At 41.8% G+C, this 23,018-nt stretch overlaps 1 protein-coding gene across 2 annotated transcripts in view; it reads left to right on the forward strand.

Moving 5' to 3' along the window:
* NDFIP2 (Nedd4 family interacting protein 2) overlaps positions 1-23,018 on the forward strand; it is a 165,229-nt gene that overhangs the window by 53,354 nt on the left and 88,857 nt on the right. For both annotated transcript variants that reach the window (XM_068267906.1, XM_068267905.1), the window contains one exon: positions 15,052-15,139. In XM_068267906.1, the coding sequence (XP_068124007.1) occupies positions 15,052-15,139 (88 nt within the window). The remainder of the gene's footprint in view (positions 1-15,051; positions 15,140-23,018) is intronic.

Raw genomic sequence — 23,018 nt, forward strand, 5'->3', positions numbered from 1 at the left:
TGTAATTTGCTTATCAGTGATTTTTTTTTTTACAATATTCACCACAAGCCACTGACAAGATAGAAGCTGTCACTTCCATGCCTAGAAATTAACTCTTTCAAGCAGCAAAATAAAACAAGTAAAACAGCCTGATTCTTAATATTTGTTTACTATACATACACATGTTTATCTCATCATGTCACATATCTGGTACAATTTAAGCAACCAAATAATGCATTTATCCAGCATTTACCCAACCCCCTAAGTGCATGATAACTGAGATTCTACTGTGGAATTCTGTGTGAAAGCCACACCCCTTTGCAGAGTCTGTGCAGTTAATCTGCAGGCATATCCTTTTGTCGGTAGAAAGTCCAGGTGTTCATCTAACCTACCTGGCTCAGGAGGGGTTTCTTTTTTTTCTTCACAGAATTCTAGATTCCATTAAAGTCTGTCAATATTGTCACTTTTTTAATACAAGTAGTGAACTTAAACTTTACAAAACTAAGTCATAGTTCAGAAGGGACTATCACAAAGATGAGATTTGAATTTCACTGAAAATTTCTGGACTGAATTGCAAAGATGTCTGAGCAAGAACCACAAAGCTGACTGACTTAAACCAAAAATTAGAGCCTAAAGGAATAAAAGGGTGTAAAGGGTGACTGCAAGGTGATTGCTAAGCTGTAGTACCCCAACCTAGTATTTGTAGAATGAGAACAAGCTGGAGCAGAAACTAGATAACTTGTCCTACGGTAGTTTATCTGCTTACCTATAGTGGTGACCTTAAGGATTACATTTGAAGATCTTAACCCATTCGCGTTTCCGTCGTTTTTCACTTGAGAAATGTTCACCTCCCATTCATTAGCCTATAACTTTATCACTACTTATCACAATGAACTGATCTATATCTTGTTTTTTCCGCCACCAATTAGGCTTTCTTTGGGGGGTACATTTTGCTAAGAGCCACTTTACTGTAAATGCATTTTAACAGGAAGAATAAGAAAAAAACGGAAAAAAATCATTATTTCTCAGTTTTCAGCCATTATAGTTTTAAAATAATACATGCCTCCATAATTAAAACTCACGTATTGTATTTGCCCATATGTCCCGGTTATTACACCGTTAAAATTATGTCCCTATCACAATGTATGGCGACAATATTTTATTTGGAAATAAAGGTGCATTTTTTTCCGTTTTTTGCATCTATCACTATTTACAAGTTTAAAATAAAAAAAATATAGAAATATTTCATCTTTACATCGATATTTAAAAAGTTTAGACCCTTAGGTAAATATTTACATGTTTTTTTTTTTTTTTTTTTATTGTAATGTATTTTTTTTTTTTTTTTATATTAAACATTTTATTTGGGTATTTTTGGGAGGGTGGGATGTAAACTATAGTTTTATAATGTAATTGTGTGCTGTTTTAAATTTTTTTTACTTTTAGTTGTAGTTTTACTTTTTGGCCACAAGATGGCGGCCATGAGTTTGTTTACATGACGTCACTCTAAGCGTAACACACGCTTAGAGTGACGCAGAGGGGAGGAAACGGCCAGAAAAAGCACAGCTTCCGAGAGAAGCTGTCGCTTTTTCAGCGGGGGAGAGGAATCAGTGATCGGGCACCATAGCCCGATACATTGATTCCGTGGCTACCGAATCCGTGGCCGGGAGTGCGCATGCACGCGCGCGATCGGCCACGGGAGCGCGCATGGTTCCTGGACGTAGTGTCTACGTCCAGGAACCAAAATAGGTTAAGGAACAGTGAGTGCCAAATGGATACTGAAAGTTAATTCCAGAAGAGAAAAGAAGCTTACAGGAAGTCCTGAATGTGGTTGTGAGATGAGATAACTAGAGCAAATAAGAGGATGGGCTTATTTCCACAGCAGATATACAATTTGATAGTTATATGGGATTAGTTTTAATGACATAGAAAGAGGCCAAATGTTCCTGTAAAGGAAAGAGGAGTAGCATTTAGGGAGCAAGAAAAATAGTGGATGCGTTGTGCAGCAGGGTAGTGAACAAATTGAAGTGGTGCCAGTCAGCTCTATGGTAGGCTACTCTAATAGAATGTTTAAGCACTTTTGTGGTATTTGTGCAAGAAAGACAGATGTCTTTCTTGCACAAATACCACAAAAGTGCTTAAACATTCTATTTGGTGGCAGTCTCTCAGCTGTCTGGGTCATAGCAGGCTGGCAAGGTTAGTTAATGGCACAGTTATGTTTTCCCCCGCCGCCCCCCATTAATAGGAGTGTAATTTTTTTATGCATCCCTGTTGAAGATTGCTGTCAATTTGCAGCTTTTGCAAATCAAACCTAATTATTTTTGAAGGTCAAGATCTGCTTCCTTAGGGGTTTTTTTTAAACCTTTTATTTAAAAGTTTTTAGACACATTTACATCCCATGTCAACTAGTTGCTTATATTTTTAGCACCAACACTATGTAAATGTTGATTAGCCTATTTTCCTCTCCATTACTCTGTTCTAATCCTGGGATGTGACTTTTGAAAAAATATATAATACTATACTTGTTAATGGCAACATTTTTATTCACGTCAAAACCATTTGAGTGCTTATGTGAATAGCCAAATCCGGAAAAGAACTGGACAAGTTGTAATCGGTCACAGGAGGTTTCCCATATTCATACACAGCGGCTCAACACATGATTTTGCAGCAAAGTCATTTCTTTGCTTCATATCACATTGCTAGGAAATGAGTTTGAACTCCAGCAGTCTGTCTGTATTGATTCAGCAATCCTCATTCACTTCAGTAGTTTATCTTTCAGGACTTGAAAAAGGTGATGTTTAACCCAAAATGTCCATTGCACACATTCCGACTTACAGTGCATTGTGTAATTACTCTAGCGAGGGTGCCGTGAGGATGTTACGTTTTTTTTTTTATTTTATTTTAGGGTAAGCTGTTGTTTGGAGACTGTTTTGTAGTCTTTTACTATCCCATTACTTCTTATTTTGGCAGCAAATATTTTATTTCATTGTTTCTGTAAAGTAGACTTGGCTTAATGTATCCGATTGTAGGCCTACTTCATTACAATTTTGTTGTTATTTTTAAGAATTTCATTCAAATAATCACTCGGCATGATTGCCTTTTCAGCCTGACCATATTTATTTATTTATTATTTATTTATTGCATTTATAAAGCGCCAACATATTACGCAGCGCTGAACATTAATTTAGGTTACAGACAATATTTAGGGGTGACATACAGCAATATGACAATACAGGAATACAAGAAAACCAGATCACACACCATAGTATGAGTACCAGGTAATGCTTAGTCAGTCACTGGATGGAGCATGGAGATTAGGCAAGTTAGGTTCACTCAGATGCATAGCATGGGTTCACAGTAATGGAGGTGCAAGATCAGATAGGACACAAAAGGAGGAGGACCCTGCCCAAAGGCTCACAATCTAGAGGGAGAGGTAGGGACATGAGAGGTAGGGGACCAGAGTTCAGCTGTAGGTTTAGAGCACTTGTGAGGGGTAGTAGGCCAGAGTGAAAAGGTGAGTTCTTTCTTGAAGATGTTGAAGGAGGGGGCTGCCCTAATGGGTGGAGGTAGGGAGTTCCATAGTGTTGGAGCAGCTCTTGAGAAGTCCTGGAGGCGTGCATGGGACTGGGTGATGCGGGGGACGGTCAGGCGAAGTTCATTGGAAGAGCGGAGTGAGCGGCTAGGTGTGTACCTCTGAGTAAGATCGGAAATGTAGGTTGGACAGGTTTTGTGGACAGATTTGTAGGTCAGACACAGTATCTTGAATCTGATTCTGGACTGGATAGGAAGCCAGTGGAGGGATTCTAGGAGGGGATCTGCCGTGGTGGAGCGATGACCATAGTGGTGTTCCTATAGCAATCTCCTGACCTTCATGCCCGTGTTTGTTACTGCTGCTGCCTGTTTGTATACAGGCTAGAACATTCACCTTTGAAGTCATTGTGAGCAGCCCCGAAGTCTAAAAACCCATACTCACTAAATGATTTTTGCAGGCAATTCTGCACAATTAAATTTTTTTTTTTTTACGATATAGCGCAACATCGTTTAATGAACATAAAGTGAACGATGTTTAACACACGCCACCCGTGGTGATCGTTATTTTTTTTTAACGACCAACATGTTTGATTAAGTCTTTGAGGATCAAAGCGATAATTCTTGACTTGCCGTGGGTATTGCTTTCACAGCGAAGAGTCTGGTTACTGGAAATGCATTAGTGTAACTGGTACTCTTTAGGGTCCTCTTACACTTTTTGCTGTGCGGTTGCAGAGTGATTTGGAACAATCAAAAAGTTGCACCGTGCGTTATAGCCGCAGTACGACCAAATTATAACTGAATGCAACTTCCGGGATTACCATGGAAGTCGCCCGGTAACGCAGCTTGTGCATTACCGGGAGCACTTCCGTCTATTTGCGGCACGTCGCAGGCAGTGTGTCATGTCTCAAGTGACTTTAATGGTCACTGCGGTGGGAGAGAGTACCGCAACGTGACACCACGGTAAGTGTAAAAGGGACCATAGAGTGATTTTTTTTTTTAATTTTACTTTTTCTTTATTTGGAACAATCCATGGGAAATGTGTTATGTGATACCTATAGATTAGAAGCATTTAGGAATTATTATTACTTAAAGGCCAAGTTTTGTAATTTCTCCTTTGTGGTTTAATCTGGAACTATTAAGTTTACACTCAAGAATGGGAAGCTATATCCAAAACCTGCTTAGGGACCTACTAGGGGAAAGTAGGTACTGAGAGGAGTGATCATTTTACATACAAACAAGCATTAATCCTCTGCACTCAAAACGCAGCAAACTTAGACACTTGTAGCGATAAAAGCACCTAGTTTGCAAATCGAATTTGGGTAGCAGAAATAGAGGATATTAGCTTCCAAAATGTATTGCATGCAACAACATTCTGTACTAGAACCTGTCACCGGCCATGAGGTTTCCTCTGCAGAATGGGTGCTTACTAAGAAGTGTAAGTAGTACAGTCTGTTGCTAGTGATGGCCATGTCTAGTAGAACTCATGGAGAAGCAGGAGAAGCATGTGGTTTGTTTGATCAGCTGACAGATTTGTTGTGATCACATCCTGTCTAGCACAAGATCATGACTAGCAAATCAGAGACTGGCATATCTATCTCCTGTGACTAAACTGATCACATTTTTTTACATGAGTTCTGGACATGACCATCACTATGGCCTCAATTCATAAACAGCAGTGCGATAAAAAAATCTTGTCGGGAAAATACCGCACTCGGTATTTTCCCGGTCTGTGTGCTAATTCATAAAGATTTCCCCAGCTGCCCTTGGAGGTCGGTAAATTACCGCAGCCCATTGAGCAGTAGAGTAGAGCAGTGTCTCGATTCTCTCTTTGCCCTGCAGAAATGACTCACAAAGACGTCTCTCTGGCTCTCTCCACTGATGACTCAGACAGATGAGTCACACAGTCTTTCCCTGCCTGCTCAAATGACTTACACAGATGGCTCTCTCCACTGATGACTCAGAGAGATGAGTCACACAGTCTTTCCCTGCCTGCACAAATGATTCACACAGAGGGCTCTCTGGCTCTCTCCACTGATGACTCAAACAGACTTCGGCTCTCTGCACTTTTGCATTCATCAGAGCTGTCGGTAACTTGTTATTGCCTCACTAGAGGTGTCGGTAACTACCGCCAGGCTTACCGCTTGTTGAAGGCTTTATGAATTGACATTTGCTGACAATTTACTGACATGTGTTGTCGGTAACTACAGCCAAGTCGGTAATTTATCTCCCTGGTCGGTAATGTCAGCTTTTCATGCGGTAACAGCCTTTATGAATTGACATTTTGCTAAGTGGTCGGTAAAGTCTGCTGTTTTCAGCATTACCGCATGAGGTAATGCTTTATGAATCGAGGCCTATTTGTCACTCCTTGGAGATTGTTTTCTCTTTTGTGTTGATACATGTGTTCCATGTAATGGTAGAAAACTGACAGGCCTCAGTGTGAATCTCAGGTTTAAGTAATACAAGTTTCTTGGCATCCTGCTGTTTTTTTTCATGCATCAATAGTGTCTGAATCACACACCTGAAAGAAGCATGCTGCTAATACAGTCAAACTACTGATCTGCATGTTCATGGTCTATGAGTAAAAGCATCAGAGTAGAGCAGTGTTTCTCAAACCTGTCCTCGTGACTCTGCAGTGGTGCATGTTTTGCAGGCAACCTCACCTATGCACAGGTGGGGTAATTAGTGTCTGAGCTACATGGAATCCACCTAGCTGAGACACTAATTACCTCACCTGTGCATAGGTGAGGTTGCCTGAAAAACATGCACCGTTGGGGAGTCACAAGGACAGGTTTGAGAAACACTGGAGTAGAGGAGCAGCAGGACAGCCAGGCAATGTGTCTCCTTTAAAAGTTCAGTTGCTCTTTAAGAGCATGATGTTTGCTTGCTTACTGATTGGTATAGGTAGAGTAGGGTCCCTTTTAGCAGAGGAAACCTCAATACTAGTGAAAAGGTCTAGTACAGAATGCTGTTACGTGAAATCCATTTTGGAAGTTAATATTCTCTATTTCTACAACCAAATACAATTTGCAACCTGTTTTTTTTTATCGCTACTAGTGTTCCAGCTTGTTATTGTTTTGAGTACAGAGGGTTAATGATTGTTTGGACTTTAAAGTGGGATTTTCAACCACAAAATCAAATTTCATTTACCCACTGCTCTGTGTTTATTATGCAGCCTACAACCTGACCCTGCATTAAACTCTAATCATGTTTCTACTGTAATAAATCTTATCTCAGTCAGCCTGGCTCTATTTGGTAAATTGCTACTGAGAAGGAAGTTTTTCTCCCCTCCCACATTCCTGCTCCTTATTGATTGGCTGAGGGCAGTTAAGTGTGACACAAGGCTGAAAAGGGAAAAGCTGCTGAAATACGATCTATGCTGTGCTCACATGTTTTACAAAGTAAGCTAGAAATGACAGTGCAGTTTCTAGTAGAAAAAGGAGTAAGAGAGGAAATGACATCAGGATTTGCTTCAGTCAGAAAAAGTAAAAATGGAAAATGCCAGGAACAGTTTTCCTTTATTTACTATGTAAAATTCATTGAAATCGAAACATACAGCACAATACATATGTTATGTAAGTAGAACAAGTAATTATCTACTTATATATCAGTTTATTTTTCCTTGGATAGTATGGCTGTCCCTGATGCTTCTAAGTTTGACAATAGTGCTGCTCAAATCCGGAACCGGGAGACATCCGGATAGTTGCTATCCGGATATCTCCCAGTAAAAGTGTGCGGGGGGGTCAATCTTACCTGTCTGACGTCTTCTTCGTCTGTCCCGCGGCGCCTCCCACGATGCGCGTCACGTGATTACAAACACTTCCTCCTTCAACCCGGAGGGAGGAAGTGTTTGTAACCACGTGACCGCCGCTTGGACCGCATCTTGGGAGGCGCCGAGGGATGGACCGAAGAAGACGTCAGACAGGTAAGATTGACCCCTGCCCACCCCGCACAGGTAACTGGGAGATATCCGGATAAAACTATCCGTATGTCTCCCAGTTCCGGATTTGAGCAGCTCTGTTTGACAATAAAATGTCACAGTTTATAACTATTATTACTTAATGTTATTTCAGAATATCCATCCAGGCTTTGGAGGTTTTCATGGTAGTGCGCTTGGGATGTTCAGATACTTGTAAGGCTATGAATCTTTGAAATGATCACGGAGGCACAGCTTGACATTACTTCCTATAGTTCTCACACTGCATCAACCAAAGTCTGAACATCCCAGTGGGCACAGTGGAAGCTTCAAGATCCTGTGTAAACATCACACATCATTAGAACTCCTGCAATGAATTCTGTTTACTAATGCAGTGCATTTTGTGTGTTGTTCTACTCAAATATTTATGGCATAATTGACTTCCTTAATGCTCTTACTACATTTGCATGTCATCCACCTTCTAGGTTGTAGACTTTGTACACGAAGCATGCAAATAGTTCACTTGTATGTGCAACAATGTATCCTCAATAATTTGAACAAAATTACCAAAGTGGCTTATGATTGGTGCATGCAGAAATTATGGCTATACTCTTCATCTCAAGCATTTCTAAAGCATAACTCCAGACGTGGGTATTAGCCTAGCCCTGTGTAGACATTGACTGTCAAAGTTTTTGTTTTCGGCTGTATGCATGGAAATGCATTCCCCATTTACCTTCAACTTAACACTACTAGTAAATAATGCACACACAAACTTCAGTGGAGAAAAGGCAGCGGCCAATTTTATTATTGGGGTTATAATAATAACACAAATATTTTTCTTTATTAGTTCAATAAGTAATACAACTTCAACACAACAACATCCTTGTTAGAAATCAATTCACCATATTTGTACACTACATGATCACCCCTAACTGGGGCCATCATCCCACTAACACTTACAACCCCAAAATTAAGAATCGACCTGCGGCAGGGAGGGTGGGCGTTCAGCTTCCACAGGGCTCTGAATTTGGATGACGCCACCGCCTGCCTGCTCCCTATATAAGGCTTCAGCCCCACCGGCCTGATTGGCTGGTTTGAAACACCAGCCAGGCCCTGGGCCAATCAAGATCCAGCTGATGAACCTTCCCCAGGAGCTGGGGGAAAGCTGCACACCTGCGAAATTAAGCACACCTGACAGGTAATTAACATTACTTCAGGGTCAGCATTCCCATGCAGGCCTCTCTTTATTGTTCTGGCCTTTTCAAGCTCCCTGTTAGCTAATGTAAGTAAATAACTTCTTAAAGGAATACTGTAGGGGGGTCGGGGGAAAATGAGTTGAACTTACCCGGGGCTTCTAATGGTCCCCCACAGATATCCTGTGCCCGTGCAGCCACTCACCGATGCTCCGGCCCCGCCTTCGGTTCACTTCTAGAATTTCAGACTTTAAAGTCTGAAAACGACTGTGCCTGCACGGCTGTGTCCTCGCTCCCGCTGATATCACCAGGAGCGTACTGCTCAGGCCCAGTATGGTCTGTGCCTGCGCTGTACGCTCCTGGTGCTATCAGCAGGAGTGAGGACATGGCCGCATAGATGCAGTGGTTTTCAGACTTTAAAGTCTGAAATTCCAGAGGTGAACCGGAGGCGGGGCCGGAGCATCGGTGAGTGGCTGCGGGGGACCATTAGAATCCCCGGGTAACTTCAACTCATTTTCCCCTGACCCCACTACAGTATTCCTTTAAGCACCTGCTCATTATGGCACCAGCCAATTCCTGTACTACAGACTAGGGCTGCTAGCTACAATCTTTTCGGAGAACTCTATGCCCTGCCCCTTTGTATTGTGAACAGCATGATGACACAGAGCTTAGCAGCCATGGCAATGGATCATGTTGTGAACTTCTTTAGTTGGGTTGCTGCTGGCCACTCAACCACATTTTTGGAAAACTTTTTAACACCTGGATGGCAACATATAGACACAATCTCTTACTGGGCTAGGCCTTCAGATAGCATTTTCTTTTCTATGCCTGGAGTTGGGTTTTAGCTGCATGGATTGCATGTATTTATTTATTTTTTTTTTTTTTTGACTGTGTTTGCAAGCTATGTGCATGTGTTCAGTGAATGGTGGTTTAACCTGTTGAAATACTCTAAAATGGTAAAAAAAAAAAAATGTTGTAATATTGAATGACATGTTCTTGCATTATATTTGTTGAACTTAAAGTGGTATGAAATGGAGTGTTTCCTCTTTGCTCTAAATGATTCTTTACAGCGTAATAAAACCTACTACCAGAAAAAAATTATAGCAGAGCAGCATTCAAAGAGTTAAAAACAACACTTTTATCTGCAGTGGGAAACTTTAGCTCTGATGCCAAAGTTGAGCAAGTGATTACATTATCTTGTTTTTTACACTTATCAGCCACTATTAGTAAACCTTGCTAGCGATGCTTCAGCTGAACACAAATAGAAAGTGTACACAGAAGGCAAATTCTCAGTGGATACATTATAATATATAAATACAGCAGCTATGCCATACATTTCAATAAAGCTTTCAAAGCAGATAAACTGTACATTGGGCGTAAAGTAAATAAAGTAAATATTATACAGTGACTGGCATAACGCAACATATGTTAATTAAAAGGAACCTGAAGTGAGAGGTATATGGAGGCTGCCATGTTTATTTCCTTTTAAGCAATATCAGTTGCCTGGCAGTCCTGCTGATCTCTTTGGAAGAGAGATACCCTCAACGCCGTGCCAGTGTGAGTGGGCTACAAGAGACTTGCCGCCCACTCACACTGGGACGGCGTTGAGGGTATCTCTCTTCACTCACTTCAGATTGCGCTGGTGGTTTTTATGTCCTAGACTTTGGATGTTTTGTTTGTGGTGTGCCTCTGAGGAAGCGGCTGATGGCCGCGAAACACGTGTCAGGCATTTTTATGTGAAATGAAGGTCTGATGTTGTATCTACATTTATCACCTGCTTTCTGAAGAAACAATTGAAGAATAAAAGAGAACTTTGGTTCATGAAAAAAACCCTGTTTGCGTGTATATATTGAATTGTGGATCAGCAGAACTGCCAGGCAACTGGTACTGTTTAATATTAAATAAGTCCTTCTCCATATTGCCTGCTCAATTTCCCTTTAATAAAAGTGTACCCCTCTGCGCCTTTAGTTCACCATACACAGTGTTCACTAAACAGTTCTGCAATGCTGAGCTTTCTGCTGTACTGCTCATTTCCTTCATGATCCTTTTGCATTTTGGATGTAAAGTAATGAACTGTTTCATATTGGGAAAATTGCAGCCTTTTAATCATTCATCATCCCTGCTTGTACCTGGGCAGAGAAGTGCATTGCCATTTCCGGTAATTATACATATTCTCAGCACAGAACGCTCACAGGCTGCCTCACATTGCTGAGGCGTTTTGTCGCATTAAGACTCATTCCTAAGCTCTCCACGCTGATGAACTATGCAAGTCACTTGTCGTTGGCAATTTGTAACAGTCCTTTAATAGGAGCAAAAATATCCATCATTATGACCTTTTCACGTTGCCATCATGACTATTATTGTAGCATTTTAATTCTCACCCACTTCTCCTGTTTGAGCTGCATACATTGTTAATGTCACACCCCTGGTAGTGGTTTGTCAGCTCGGCAGTAATATTACAGGATGCCTGTTTTTACGGGTGTCCTGTAGTGATCATGAATAGTTGCTATAAGCAGTAGTACAATTTATTTCACTCACACAAAGATGTAAAAGCTTAGCCAGCAGTGAGCTGGAGCTGTTCATTTATTGCATGGGCTCTCATTAAGGGAAGTAGAATGTTATGGCAACCAGTTAGTTATTAAGATTTCTTTCCTTATCTACACGAAATAATACAAAGGAAAAGGATACTTTTTAAATGTTTTACACTTGCAGCACGGTCACATTTTCGTTTTTAATTAAAAGCCCAATTCCAAATGTGTTCCTATTTCTATTTAAAGAGGAACTGTCGTGATAAATGTTAAATGTAAAACACATACGGCCACACACCATACAATTTTTTTTAAATATCTGTTCAATTTAAGAATTGCAATACATTTTTCTGACTGATTGTAACGTTTCAAAAATATGACCAATGTACCACACACATGTTCAAATTTTTCCCCAGTTATGATAAAAATGATTGGAAACTCTGAGAAAATTGCTTGGGTGTGTATATTAATAAATTGACAATCTAACACACAGACCATACAATCTTTAGAGAAATTGAAGAAAAATATCTGGCATTCCGGATAGATAAAAATCGAAAAAAGTGGGAAATCCGATCAGATTTTTCAGTCGAATGAAATTAAAGCTTTCGATTTTTTTCCGGGAGATCCGATCGTTATCGAATTTCCGTAAAATCAGATCATTTTATTTTATTGTGTGAGGCCACCTTAAGAAAGTTTCTTCCTGAGTAAAATGAGCCATAAATTACTTCTCTCCTACGTTGCTGTCATTTACAGTAAGTAGTAGAAATCTCACATTATCGACAGGTTTTGGGCTAGTCCAACTCTCCATAGGGGATTCTCAACATGGCTTTTATTCTTTATAAAGGCACTCCCTGAAAAAGATTTATACAAATATGATGGCCAGCCTCTCTTCTCGCTGCACACTTTTTTGGCAGTTGGACGGCGCAACTGCCATTCACTAAGTGCACTAAGTTTTGACAATGAAAACATCCCTGTGAAACACCCTTGAGGTGATAGGCTAGTCCAAAACTTGTCAGTTCTGTCAGATTTCTACTACCCACTTTAAGTGACAGCAACATAGGAGAAAAGTAATTTATGGCTCATTTTACTCTGGAAGAAACACACTTCTTAATTGTATATGTTTACATATATATTAAATTTTAAGATTTTCGCGACAGAGGTCCTTTAAGTACGACTGTGAAGTCAGAGTTAAGGAGTCGGCGCAATTTTTGAGTACCTGGAGTCTGAGATTTCATAAACGTTGGAGTTGGATGATTTTTGTATTAACTCAACAGCCCTTGCAGGGCTGTTGAGTTGGTACAAACATTTTTGGGTACCTGGAGTCTGTGGTTTCATAAACTGAGGAGGAGTTGGAGTCGGATGATTTTTGTACTGACTCCACAGCCCTGTATGTAAGCATTCAGTGGTAGAGCTTGTTTTTACTGATGCATAAGCTCCTTGATTAGCTGCTGTCAACTAAATCACTTTCACAGCACCTGGTCAGGTACCCATACAGCAGCCCCTTCCTGCACCTTAAACATTTGTCACAGTAGGCTGCAGTCAGATTCCAGTCTGTCCTAAGCAGCCTTGCAGGCTGAACTACATGCTAAAGCAAGCCAAGCAGCAGCAGTAGTCCCTCACAGACCAAACCTCCTGATTAGGGATGGTCTATGGGATGCAAATCATTTTTTAGTTAATGCAAGCTTATGCACATTTTGTATGCCGCTAGAAAATGGACCAATTGAATTTTACCTCAGCATTATTTGATTGGTTAATCTTCAAACTGCATACATTTTCATACAACATTTGCATATAACTGCACCAACCCAAAATTATTTGCATCCCATTGACCATCCCTACTCCTGATGCATCCAACTCGCCTGCTTCACTTCATGTGACCAGTTTTTTTTTTTTTTTATGGAATTTTAGCTGCAGGTGACAAACTGGTAATATTTGAGCACTCTGCCTACTAAACTGTCAAAAGCAATATTCACCAGTATGTCTGTCCATGAGCTGCGCTGCCAGTTTTGACGCAACGCACATTGTGCACGATGCATATAGCAACATCAAAGTCCAGAGACTTTCATATTACCATTCACACTACCGGTGTGCGTTCCCATGCGTTACGATGTAACACATGGGAACATTTTATCTACGCACGCGTTACCAGATGAGTACAGCTGCCGACGTCTGTGCTTAGCGCACCCCGACATGCATTCCGTGCGTTGACCTTGCGATGGCAACGCATGCACCAAATTGTGTTCGTGCATGTGTTGTGTAGTGTGAATGAGCCCTTAGGCTTTGAGGAAATAACATGTGTTACCTTCATCTATAAATAAGCACCTTTTCATGCTAGCTGTAGACTGAATATAAACAAAGACAAACTTGCTGCACAGTTTCAGTAGGACCAGTTACTGTTAGGTGGTTGACTGTTGGCTTCTGGTATTAGAGTAAAGCCAACATGTATGGAGACTTTACAGTATAGTCTGAATTTACTATCAGAATGTGCTCCTATGTCTGTCTATATCTCACCTGCTTGTCTCTTCTTATTTAATTGCCGTGTGCAGTACTCTAAAAACTCCTAAGGTTTTAACATATTCTCTCCACTGCTAATCTAGTTTTATTACATGTTTAAACACATTACATACTTTTTGACTTCCAACTATTTTTACAGATCTTTTGTAGTAAATGTAAGTTTGGTTTTGAAACCGATTATTTCTGAGAATTAATTTCTTTAAGAGAAAGGTAGGCTTAATCTGTTTTTTATCATTCCATTTAATGAAATGATAAAATGTATATTGAAGTTGTATAGAGTTGTTTGTACACATTTCGAAGTGAAAAGGGTATGTACTGTTTAAGTCACATTTTGTTAGCACTTTCCCTAATCAAATGTATTTAAACTCTCCTGGGGGAAAGAGCAAAGTCATTTGTTTGTGACTATGCACATGGAGTCATGTCACATGGCTCTAGGCTGCTGGTTCACCCCTTCCTGTAAATGGCATAAGGTAGCATATTAGTGTGGACATCCCTGGGAATCTGTTCACTTGTGTTACATGATACACGAGACATTGGCAGAAGGTGAAGAGCCCTAAAGCATACTTCCAATAGTTTGATGCACAAGATTTCTGCTTGCATTGTTATGCATGGGCAGGGTTAAGGTGCAGACACAAACACAATTTCCCTAGAATTTATGTTGCCTGCCAGGATGGAACTCGATCCTGCAGGTGTCACTGCAGAGTTCTGATCCTGTACAGATGAGCTAGGCAACAGCCAAGTGACATGCTTTGTTTGTATGTAGAAGAGTGCATATACTATGGTGTCAGGAACGACGGAGCAGCTTTGGCAGGAAGGGTGAGGAGAGGAACAATTGGCTCGGCTTGCTGAATCATTAAGGCCTCTTTCATTTGGGGAGCTGAATGCAGAAATTCCTCTGATGTTAGTGGTGTCCGTGCACCAGCTAGGCACTTGTAAGTGCTTGGCACAGGCAGCAGAGAGGCAGTCACCACAATAAGTCACATCTGAGTGCGGCTGTGTTCAGACATGGATACTTTTTTTTTTTTTGCTGCCACATGTCAAACGCTGTGTGTGGGATTACAAACGCCAATCAGCTGCGTGACATTTCTGAAAGGCGGTCAATGACTGGCAGATAGGAGGCTGAACAGGCGAACAAGCGCACCGTTTAGCTGTCTAGTTTCGTCAGCGAGGGAACTGGAAGTGAGAGAAACGTGTCCAGATTGAGACATTAATGGAAACCTGACATGTGAATCCTTCCCTATCAAATTCTAACAACAAAAAATATCTGAAACTCATGTTATTGACAACCATCCATTACAGCATATGTTAAGTGAACAGGAGTAAGATATTAGAATATGGACATTTTGGGGTATCTGGGATTCATGTGTGTAAATTCTGTTTTACTTTCTTAAATCAGGAAGAAGAGTATCCTCCACGGGATGACTTCAGTGATGCTGACCAGTTAAGAGTGGGGAATGATGGAATCTTCATGCTGGCTTTCTTCAGTAAGATTTTCCAAACTTCTCATTTATATAAAAGTTCAATTTGTTGCACAGCATTTCTATTTCCTCTTTTCACCTCAAAGTTAACCTCAGGCCCAACATTTTTTTTTTTTTTTTTCATTATAGTGTTTTTTATTGAGATTTTAAAGATAGCACGCATATATAAACAAGAGCAGAAATTGCACATGAGCAGAGGTTATTACAAGAGGCAAATTATGTAACATTAACAATGCAGGACATACATAGATATAGACCTTTGAGAAATCAGTATCAGATATGAGGATAAAAAAAAAATATATGGAGAAAACATGCTAGGGAGAGAACCTCCGTTTTCCATCCTAGGATTACTCCTGGGGACAATTAACTAGGCCACAGTGGGCTTGATCCAAGAGTAATATATATAACATTATCACCCATCGATAGCAGAGGGCGAGGGCCCAACGTGGGTGGGAAGCTCCTTATTCTAACTAAAGTGAGATCTTCATAGCTGTTGATTACTCTAATGCTAGGTAAACCTCGTATTTTGCCAGGGCTGTCAAAGAGGGGGGCCCTAGGCTGATGCCCATAGCAATAACAATAAACATAACAAAATCTACAAACCAACTAACAGGGGTGGGGGGTGGACGGGGAGGGGGGGGACGGTGAACAGGCCTCACCTAGATCAATAACTCTAGAACCTTCTTATTCTGTGTCCGAGTAAGTTTAGAAGCTTAGTGTTAGTACTCGGAATATTGTAACCAGGTATCCGGTAGAGGGGGTATGAGAGGGGACCCCGCAGTTCTACTCCTGATCTTATTCTCTAGTGTTAGGTTCCGGTGGACTAAAGCTAGCAGTTTGGGCATTGTGATTTGATCTGCTGCCTTCCAGTTGGAGAAGATAAGAGACTGTGTTGCTAGGATGATATGACATATCTGGGGTTGTAGATTTTTGGGAAGAGTATTTAGTCCCACCAGTAATAGAGCGAGTTGTGAGGAGATCTTGAAGTTTCTAAGCAGAAAGTGTTTAATCAGCCCCTCAACTTGGTACCAAAATTGAATAATTAAAGGACATTGCCATGTCATATGGAGAAATGTGCCTATTTCAGAGGAGCAATGCCAGCAAGTGTCAGAGGCATTGGGTGAGAATAGGGACAGTTTCCTCGGGGTGTAATGCCATTTAAAGATGAGTTTACGTGACATCTCCCAATGAGAATTGCACCTGGAATATCTGAGAATCAGGGAGTTGGCAGAGATGAGTTGCGGAATTGTAATATCACGCTGCAAGTCAAAGGCCCATGTGAGGGCATATTTTTTGATTGGTAAGATGAGGTTTCTGCTCAGTTCCTCATACCACACTGAGATACCACCCACAAAGATGCCTTTGTAGTTTAGCATCGTTAGGATTTGTCTGGGGAGTTGAGGAGGAGCAATGTGTTTAGATCTGATTAATGAAGTTATTCTGTTATAATTAAATAGCTGCGACTCGGGCAATTTGAAAGAGGACTGTAGTTCCTTGAAGGATTTTATGTTGTGCCCACTGTATAAATCATTTATGGAGTTAATATTGGCGGAGTACCATGCAGAAAGGTTAAGATCAGGAGTGAACTGCTGTAGGACCGACAAGTGTATTAAGGGACCATGGGTATTAGCGGGGTCAGGGGGATGCTTGATGAAATATTCCCAAGCTAGTAATGTAGATTGTATGGAGGGGTATTGAGATCGAGGAGAAGGAGCACCAAGAACCATGCCAAGGAGTACGTTTCTCAGGGGGGAGCCTAGGGAGTGTCTCTCTATGTTCACCCAAAGTTTAGGAGAGTTGGGATCCCACCAATGCTTAGTCATCTCTAGGTTTGCGGCACGATAGTATAGGGGGATGTTCGGGAGACCCAAGCCTCCAACTTTTTTTTGGGAGAACCATTACTTCGTAGGGGACTCTGACCCTTTTGCCGTTCCAGACAAAGTGGTTAACAGTACGTTTGAGATCTAGCAGAAATGTGTTGCGTAGTGGAATTTGAATAGTTCTAAAGTAGTATAATATTTTTGGAAGGATGAGCATCTTAAAGGCTGCTATGCGACCAGACCAAGACATCCAAAATTTGGATATATCAGTACATTCAGTTTTAATAGCTGATAGGAGGGGGATGAAATTGCTTTTAAATAGATCAATTGAGTTCCTACACAGCTGTATACCCAAGTACGGGACATTGCCACTAGCCCATGTGAACTGGAATTTTTCACGAATCCTGGACATCATAGGGGAGGACAGGTTCAGACCCATTAAAAGCGATTTGTGATGGTTTAACTTATAATAGGAGGCATCTGAAAATGCTTTGAGCTCGCCGGTGAGATGTTGAAGAGAAGTTTCAGGGTTAGAGAGTATTAAGGCCACGTCATCTGCGAACATGCTAATGACGTGTTGGGTGTCACCTACATAGATTCCCGAAATATCAGGGTTGGAACGTATTTTTTGGGCAATAGTTTCCATAAGGAGCACAAAGATGATGGGGGATAAGGGGCATCCTTGGCGTGTGCCATTGGAAATTTTAAAGGATTCTGAAATGAACCCCGCTGCATTCACCTTAGCAGAAGGGGAAGAATACAGGGCCATGATTGCTGTTAAAATCTCACCGGCGAACCCAAATTTGATTAAAGTTTCCCTCAAGAATTGCCAGTGAACTCTGTCGAACGCCTTCTCCGCGTCCAAAGTTAGGACCGCTGAAGGCATTCGACAGAGCTCAACGTGCTTTAGTAAGTCTAGCATACGCCTTGTGCCGTCCGAAGCCTGTCTCCCCCTAGTAAAGCCCACCTGGTCATATGATAGTAGGCTAGGGGTAAAATGCATTAGCCTGTTGGCTATGATTTTTGCATACAATTTCGTGTCGATATTAAGCAAAGATATTGGTCTGAAGTTGGCAGGACTGGTCTGGTCTTTTCCCGGTTTGGGGATCACTGTGATAATTGCTTCTAGGTACTCGGTAGGAATCGGGGTCCCAGCGGCAAAATCATTAAAAAGCTTGCAGAGGTGGGGTGCTAGGGAGCCGGCAAAGGTTATGAGGTACTCATTAGAATAGCCATCCGGTCCGGGGGCTTTGTTTCTTTTTAGTTTTTTTATGGTCTCTAAGATCTCTTTTTCGGTGATGGGGCTGTTTAAGGAATTAAGCTGGGTGGGGGAGAGTTGAGGCAGCTTGATTTTTTCTAGAAAGTCCCTTATTATTTCTGAGGTGGGTTGGGTAGTTTCAGGGTCATTTTTAAGGTTGTACAGTTGTGCGTAATAGTCACTAAATAGATCAGCTATTTGTTTTGGGTTAGAGATTTTTTTATTTGTTTTGGGGTCGATCATTGAGTGTATTTTGGATTTAGCCTGCCTATGGCGTAGCATCCTGGCTAAAAATTTGCCCGCTTTATTACTTTGAGAGTATGTTAGGAGTTTTGCTTTCTGAAGGGAGTAGTCGTATTGGTGGAGTAGGACAGATTTAAGAGCTTCTCTTAAAGAGAAAAGGGAGGAAGTCAACTCCTGGGTGGGGGATTGTTTGTGGAGTGCCTCTTTTTGTTTAATATCTTCTAAAAGCGCATTGTATGTTTTATTTCTTTCTCTTTTGAGGATCGCGCCTCTTCTTATGAGTAGCCCCCTAATATATGCCTTATGAGTAGACCAGACCGTAGCCATGCCAACCTCAGAAGTGAGGTTGATTTCAAAAAACCCTTTTATTTCATGGTCTAACTCTGCTGAGAAGGCCTCGTTAGATAGCAGGGAGCTATTTAGTCTCCAGAAAAATGGTTTATGGTTGGAGGGCCCAAGCTTAAATGTGAGGTCCACTGGGGCGTGGTCCGACAGGGTTTTGGTGCCTATACCGGCTGAAACCACATCTTGTAGAAGTATTTTATCCACTCAGAACATGTCTATCCTTGAGTGTGATCTATGTACTGCAGAAAAATGGGAGTAGTCCCTCTCAGAGCCATGGAGAATCCTCCATGGATCAAAGAGCTCATTCCATCTGACTTGTTTATCAATGAGAGTTAAATGTTTGGTATCTGAGCGGGACGAGTCTAGGTATGAAAGGCAGGCATTGAAGTCTCCGCCTATTAGTAAGCGGCCTTGCTTTATTGCGTTTATGCGGTTACACAACCGTTGCAGGAACGTTTTTTGTCCTTGATTAGGACTGTAAATGGAGACTAGGGTAAATAATTGCTCATCTATATGACCCACAAATATAATGTACCTTCCCTGTGGATCTATGGTGACGTTAATTGGTGATATTTTCAAATCCCGGTGAAAGGCCAAGAGTACACCTCTCTTTTTTTTGGTAAACGAGCTAAAGTAAATGGTGGGGTACAGAGGGTTTGCGCATCGGGGGGAATCCACTTGTAGCAAGTGAGTCTCTTGGGCCAAGACTATTTGTGGGGCGTTAGATCTGACCTCCTTCCAGAAAATGTGTCTTTTATAGGGAGAATTCAGACCCCGCACATTTAGTGACATTACCTTGATAGACATTGAATTAGGTTATCCTGCAGCACATAACACGAAACATTACCAGAATAATTGGGTCCTGGGGTATCCTTATAGCTATATATGAATATGAGTACATATCCGCGGGGTCGGACAGGTAGTAGGGGGGACCTGTTCAGGAAGGGGAGCACGGGGGAAAACACATATATGAACATGCAATAATAGTAACTTGATTCTATCCTAAGCATTGGTAACCAGAACATAACACTGGGTGAGGCAAAGTTCCAGTGACCGCACCCTAGAGGTAGGGACCAATACTGAGCCATCATTGCTATACGAAATAAAACCAAAAGCGCGTTAGCAATGGTGGAGGTTAAGCGGAGAGGCTAGTGGCCTCGGGGAGCCATCAGCGGTTGCTTTGTTTATGCCAGTCTGCATGGATTTTGGAGGAGCCAGGTGGTACTGCTGGCCTTGCGATGTCAGGGACCTGGAGTTGTAACTGTTTAAATAGCTTAATGCCGTGATCTGAGGAAGTAATCACATAGTTCCTGTTTTTGTAGGAAAAGATAAGCTTGGTGGGGAAGCCCCATTTATAGGGGATCTGGATAGCTTGCAATGCTTTTGTGAATGGCTGGAGAGCTCTCCTCAGTTGCAGGGTAGATGCTGATAAATCCGAGTATAGGTGAATGTTTGTATAAGGATCCGGGAGCGCCCCGGCCTTCCGAGTTGCCAGCATGAGTTCATCTTTTGTAGTGTAAAAGAGAAAGCGTGCAATAACATCGCGTGGGATTGTATCCGGTAAGTGTGATGGTTTGGGCAGGCGGTGGGCTCTGTCAATTGTAAGCTCGATATCTGATGCATTGGGAAGGACAGCTTTAACTATGCTTTTCAGGTAGGGAGAAAGTTCTCCTTGAGAAACCCGTTCAGGGACTCCTCTAAACTTGACATTATTTCTCCTGCTTCTATCTTCCATGTCAGCAGACTTGGATTTCAGCCAGGCGATATCAGTAGCTTGGGTATCTGAGGTGTCCACCATTAGATTGTGTTCTCTGGTGAGATCAGTAATCCTGTCCTCTGCCCTGTGCACCCTTTCTCCCAGGGAGGAAATATCAAGTGTCATTTTTGCAGTGAGCTGTGATATATCAGCTAGCAGTGAAGACTTGAAAGTCAGCAGTATGTCTTTAATATACATTTGTGTGGCTGTTGACTCTGAGGCAGGGAAGGCCTCAAATGGGTACTGGGCTGGTGTCTGTTTGTTTCCTCCCCGTGGAGGGAGCCCTTGGCCTACCTGCTCGTTGTCTGAGGTCTCCGAGCTTCTCCGTGGCCTAGATTTGGCTGGGCTCTGGAAGGGGGAAGCCGAGTCTGGAGAGGAAGCTGGAGTGGAGCTGCTTTGCTGCTGGTCCGGGTGTGACTCATCCGCGCACGAGCTCTGCTGCGCTGTTGTGGACGGGCCGGCGCCATCTTGGATCTGCGGGTCTCTCGGAGGGAAGAAGTCCGTCAGTTTTTGTGGCTTCTGGCCGGACTTCTTCCATTTTTTGGACATGTCCAGGTCCATGGCTGCTTCCTCCATCGCTGGTATGTTTTGCTGCGTGCAGTGGCGAACGCTTTGGGCCGCTTTAGGCTTGGCGAGGACGGAGCGCTCTTAGCCTGCTTCCGTCTTGTTCTCCGCGCAAACCACGCCCCAGGCCCAACATTTTAACAGTGGTCCTCCGGGATCAGAGATGCCGGTTCCAGCTAATGTACAGGGATTATTTCTAACCTTGTTGCATTGCGCTACTGACAGTGGCCATCAAATGCTGTCTTTCAGGGTTCTTCCCACTCCAGCCACTAACAGAGCTGTGAAGGAGATAGCACCACGTGAGTGGGTGGAGAAGTTCCGTCAATAATTAAATCAGCAAAATGGGCAGTACCACCACCTGCAGCCATAGAGAACAAAGTAATGGTGCATGGGAAATCTTTAGCCTGCCAAGCCTAATACTGGTGACTGGTGTTGTAAATTAGTGACCACAGATGGTGAAAGAAGAGTTATACAAAACCTTAAACAAATAGTTTCCCCATTTTCTCTCAGTTCGTGAAATTCTTTTTTTTTAAACCAATTCATACATCTTTTGATATACTTATTAATTAATTTATTTTAATTTTTTTTTTTTTTAAATTATGGAACGCTTGATGGATTCTTGGCCTCAAATGATCACTTCAGAAAATATTAACATATCCTTTTATGTTAAAAAATAAATACATAAAGATACAGAGAAGGAAAAACTTCAGATTTTGCCAAGAATAAACACTTGTACATATCTGCAACTGTTATCATCCAAAACAATTATTTGTGATAGTTTATGACACATTTCCAGTGTGTCTATGGGTATCAGGTGACCATCGTTATTTTCTGCATCAGTTAGCTTCTGCTTGTCCTAGTCCTGTGGACATTACACTTCTTTATAATATTTGCAACTCTTGACACAGAAACATCAAGCTCCTTAGAGATGGTCCTATAGTCTTTACCTTTAATGTGCTTGACTATTTTTTTTTATTTGTGACCTTTTTTCGAAAACTCTTCTTTGGTTGACACAGGAGACCAGGGTTCAAATCTCAGCTCTTGCTGTTCAGTAATCCAGCACCTATTCAGTAAGGAGACCTTAGAGCGAGCCATAGTGGCTGCAGCACTGGTGCTTTGAGTCCCCCAGGAGAAAAGCGCAATATGAATGTTCCGTGTCCTGTTCTGTTCTGTGTCTTGCTTTCTCTAGTCCATGTTCAGTGTGGGGCACACAATTACACCAAACATTACAGTAACCAGTGAAACTAAACATTCGAGTAATAGGCTGGAGACCTGCAATGCTAATTAAAGGACACCTGTCCCGAAGCCACATTGGCCTCAATTCACTAATTCTCTTCTAGAGTTGTTACCATGGTGATAAGGCATGTAGTATTCAGGAAACCTTTTACCTCAGGCAAACCTAAAGTTAACTCTTCTGTCTTTAAGTTAACTCTCCAATCCTTAAAATAACTCCAGAGTTAAAGACAGGCGTGTGAAAATAACTACAGAGGAGGTAAAATAACTACAGAGGAGGTAACTTAAGGAATGAAGAGATAAGATTACTCTCTCACTGTGTGGAGGTAAGTTTTCTCTTGCCTTATTATCTCCAGCATGATCTTAGTGAATTGAGGCCAATGTCTAAGCTAAGTACAGAGGCATGTTCATGCTGGATCCATATACCTCTGTGTGTTGTCCATTTCTCTACTTGTTCTCTCCACCCACTCCCGGTTCGTGTAATCACGCCTTGAAAAATATCACTTTTGGCTAAAGTCAAGTTTTTAGAAAAGAAGAGGCAGGCCTGCAGCCATGTCCCCTCCTATCACCCTCCCATTTCCTTCCATTAAGAGGCGTGAATTAGGACTGGGAATAAGAGGAAATAAGAAGAAGGTGTTTGAAAGTGTAACTTTAGCCAAAAGTTAC

The sequence above is a fragment of the Hyperolius riggenbachi genome, chromosome 2 (assembly GCF_040937935.1).
Source record: "Hyperolius riggenbachi isolate aHypRig1 chromosome 2, aHypRig1.pri, whole genome shotgun sequence".
Lineage (NCBI taxonomy): Eukaryota > Metazoa > Chordata > Amphibia > Anura > Hyperoliidae > Hyperolius > Hyperolius riggenbachi.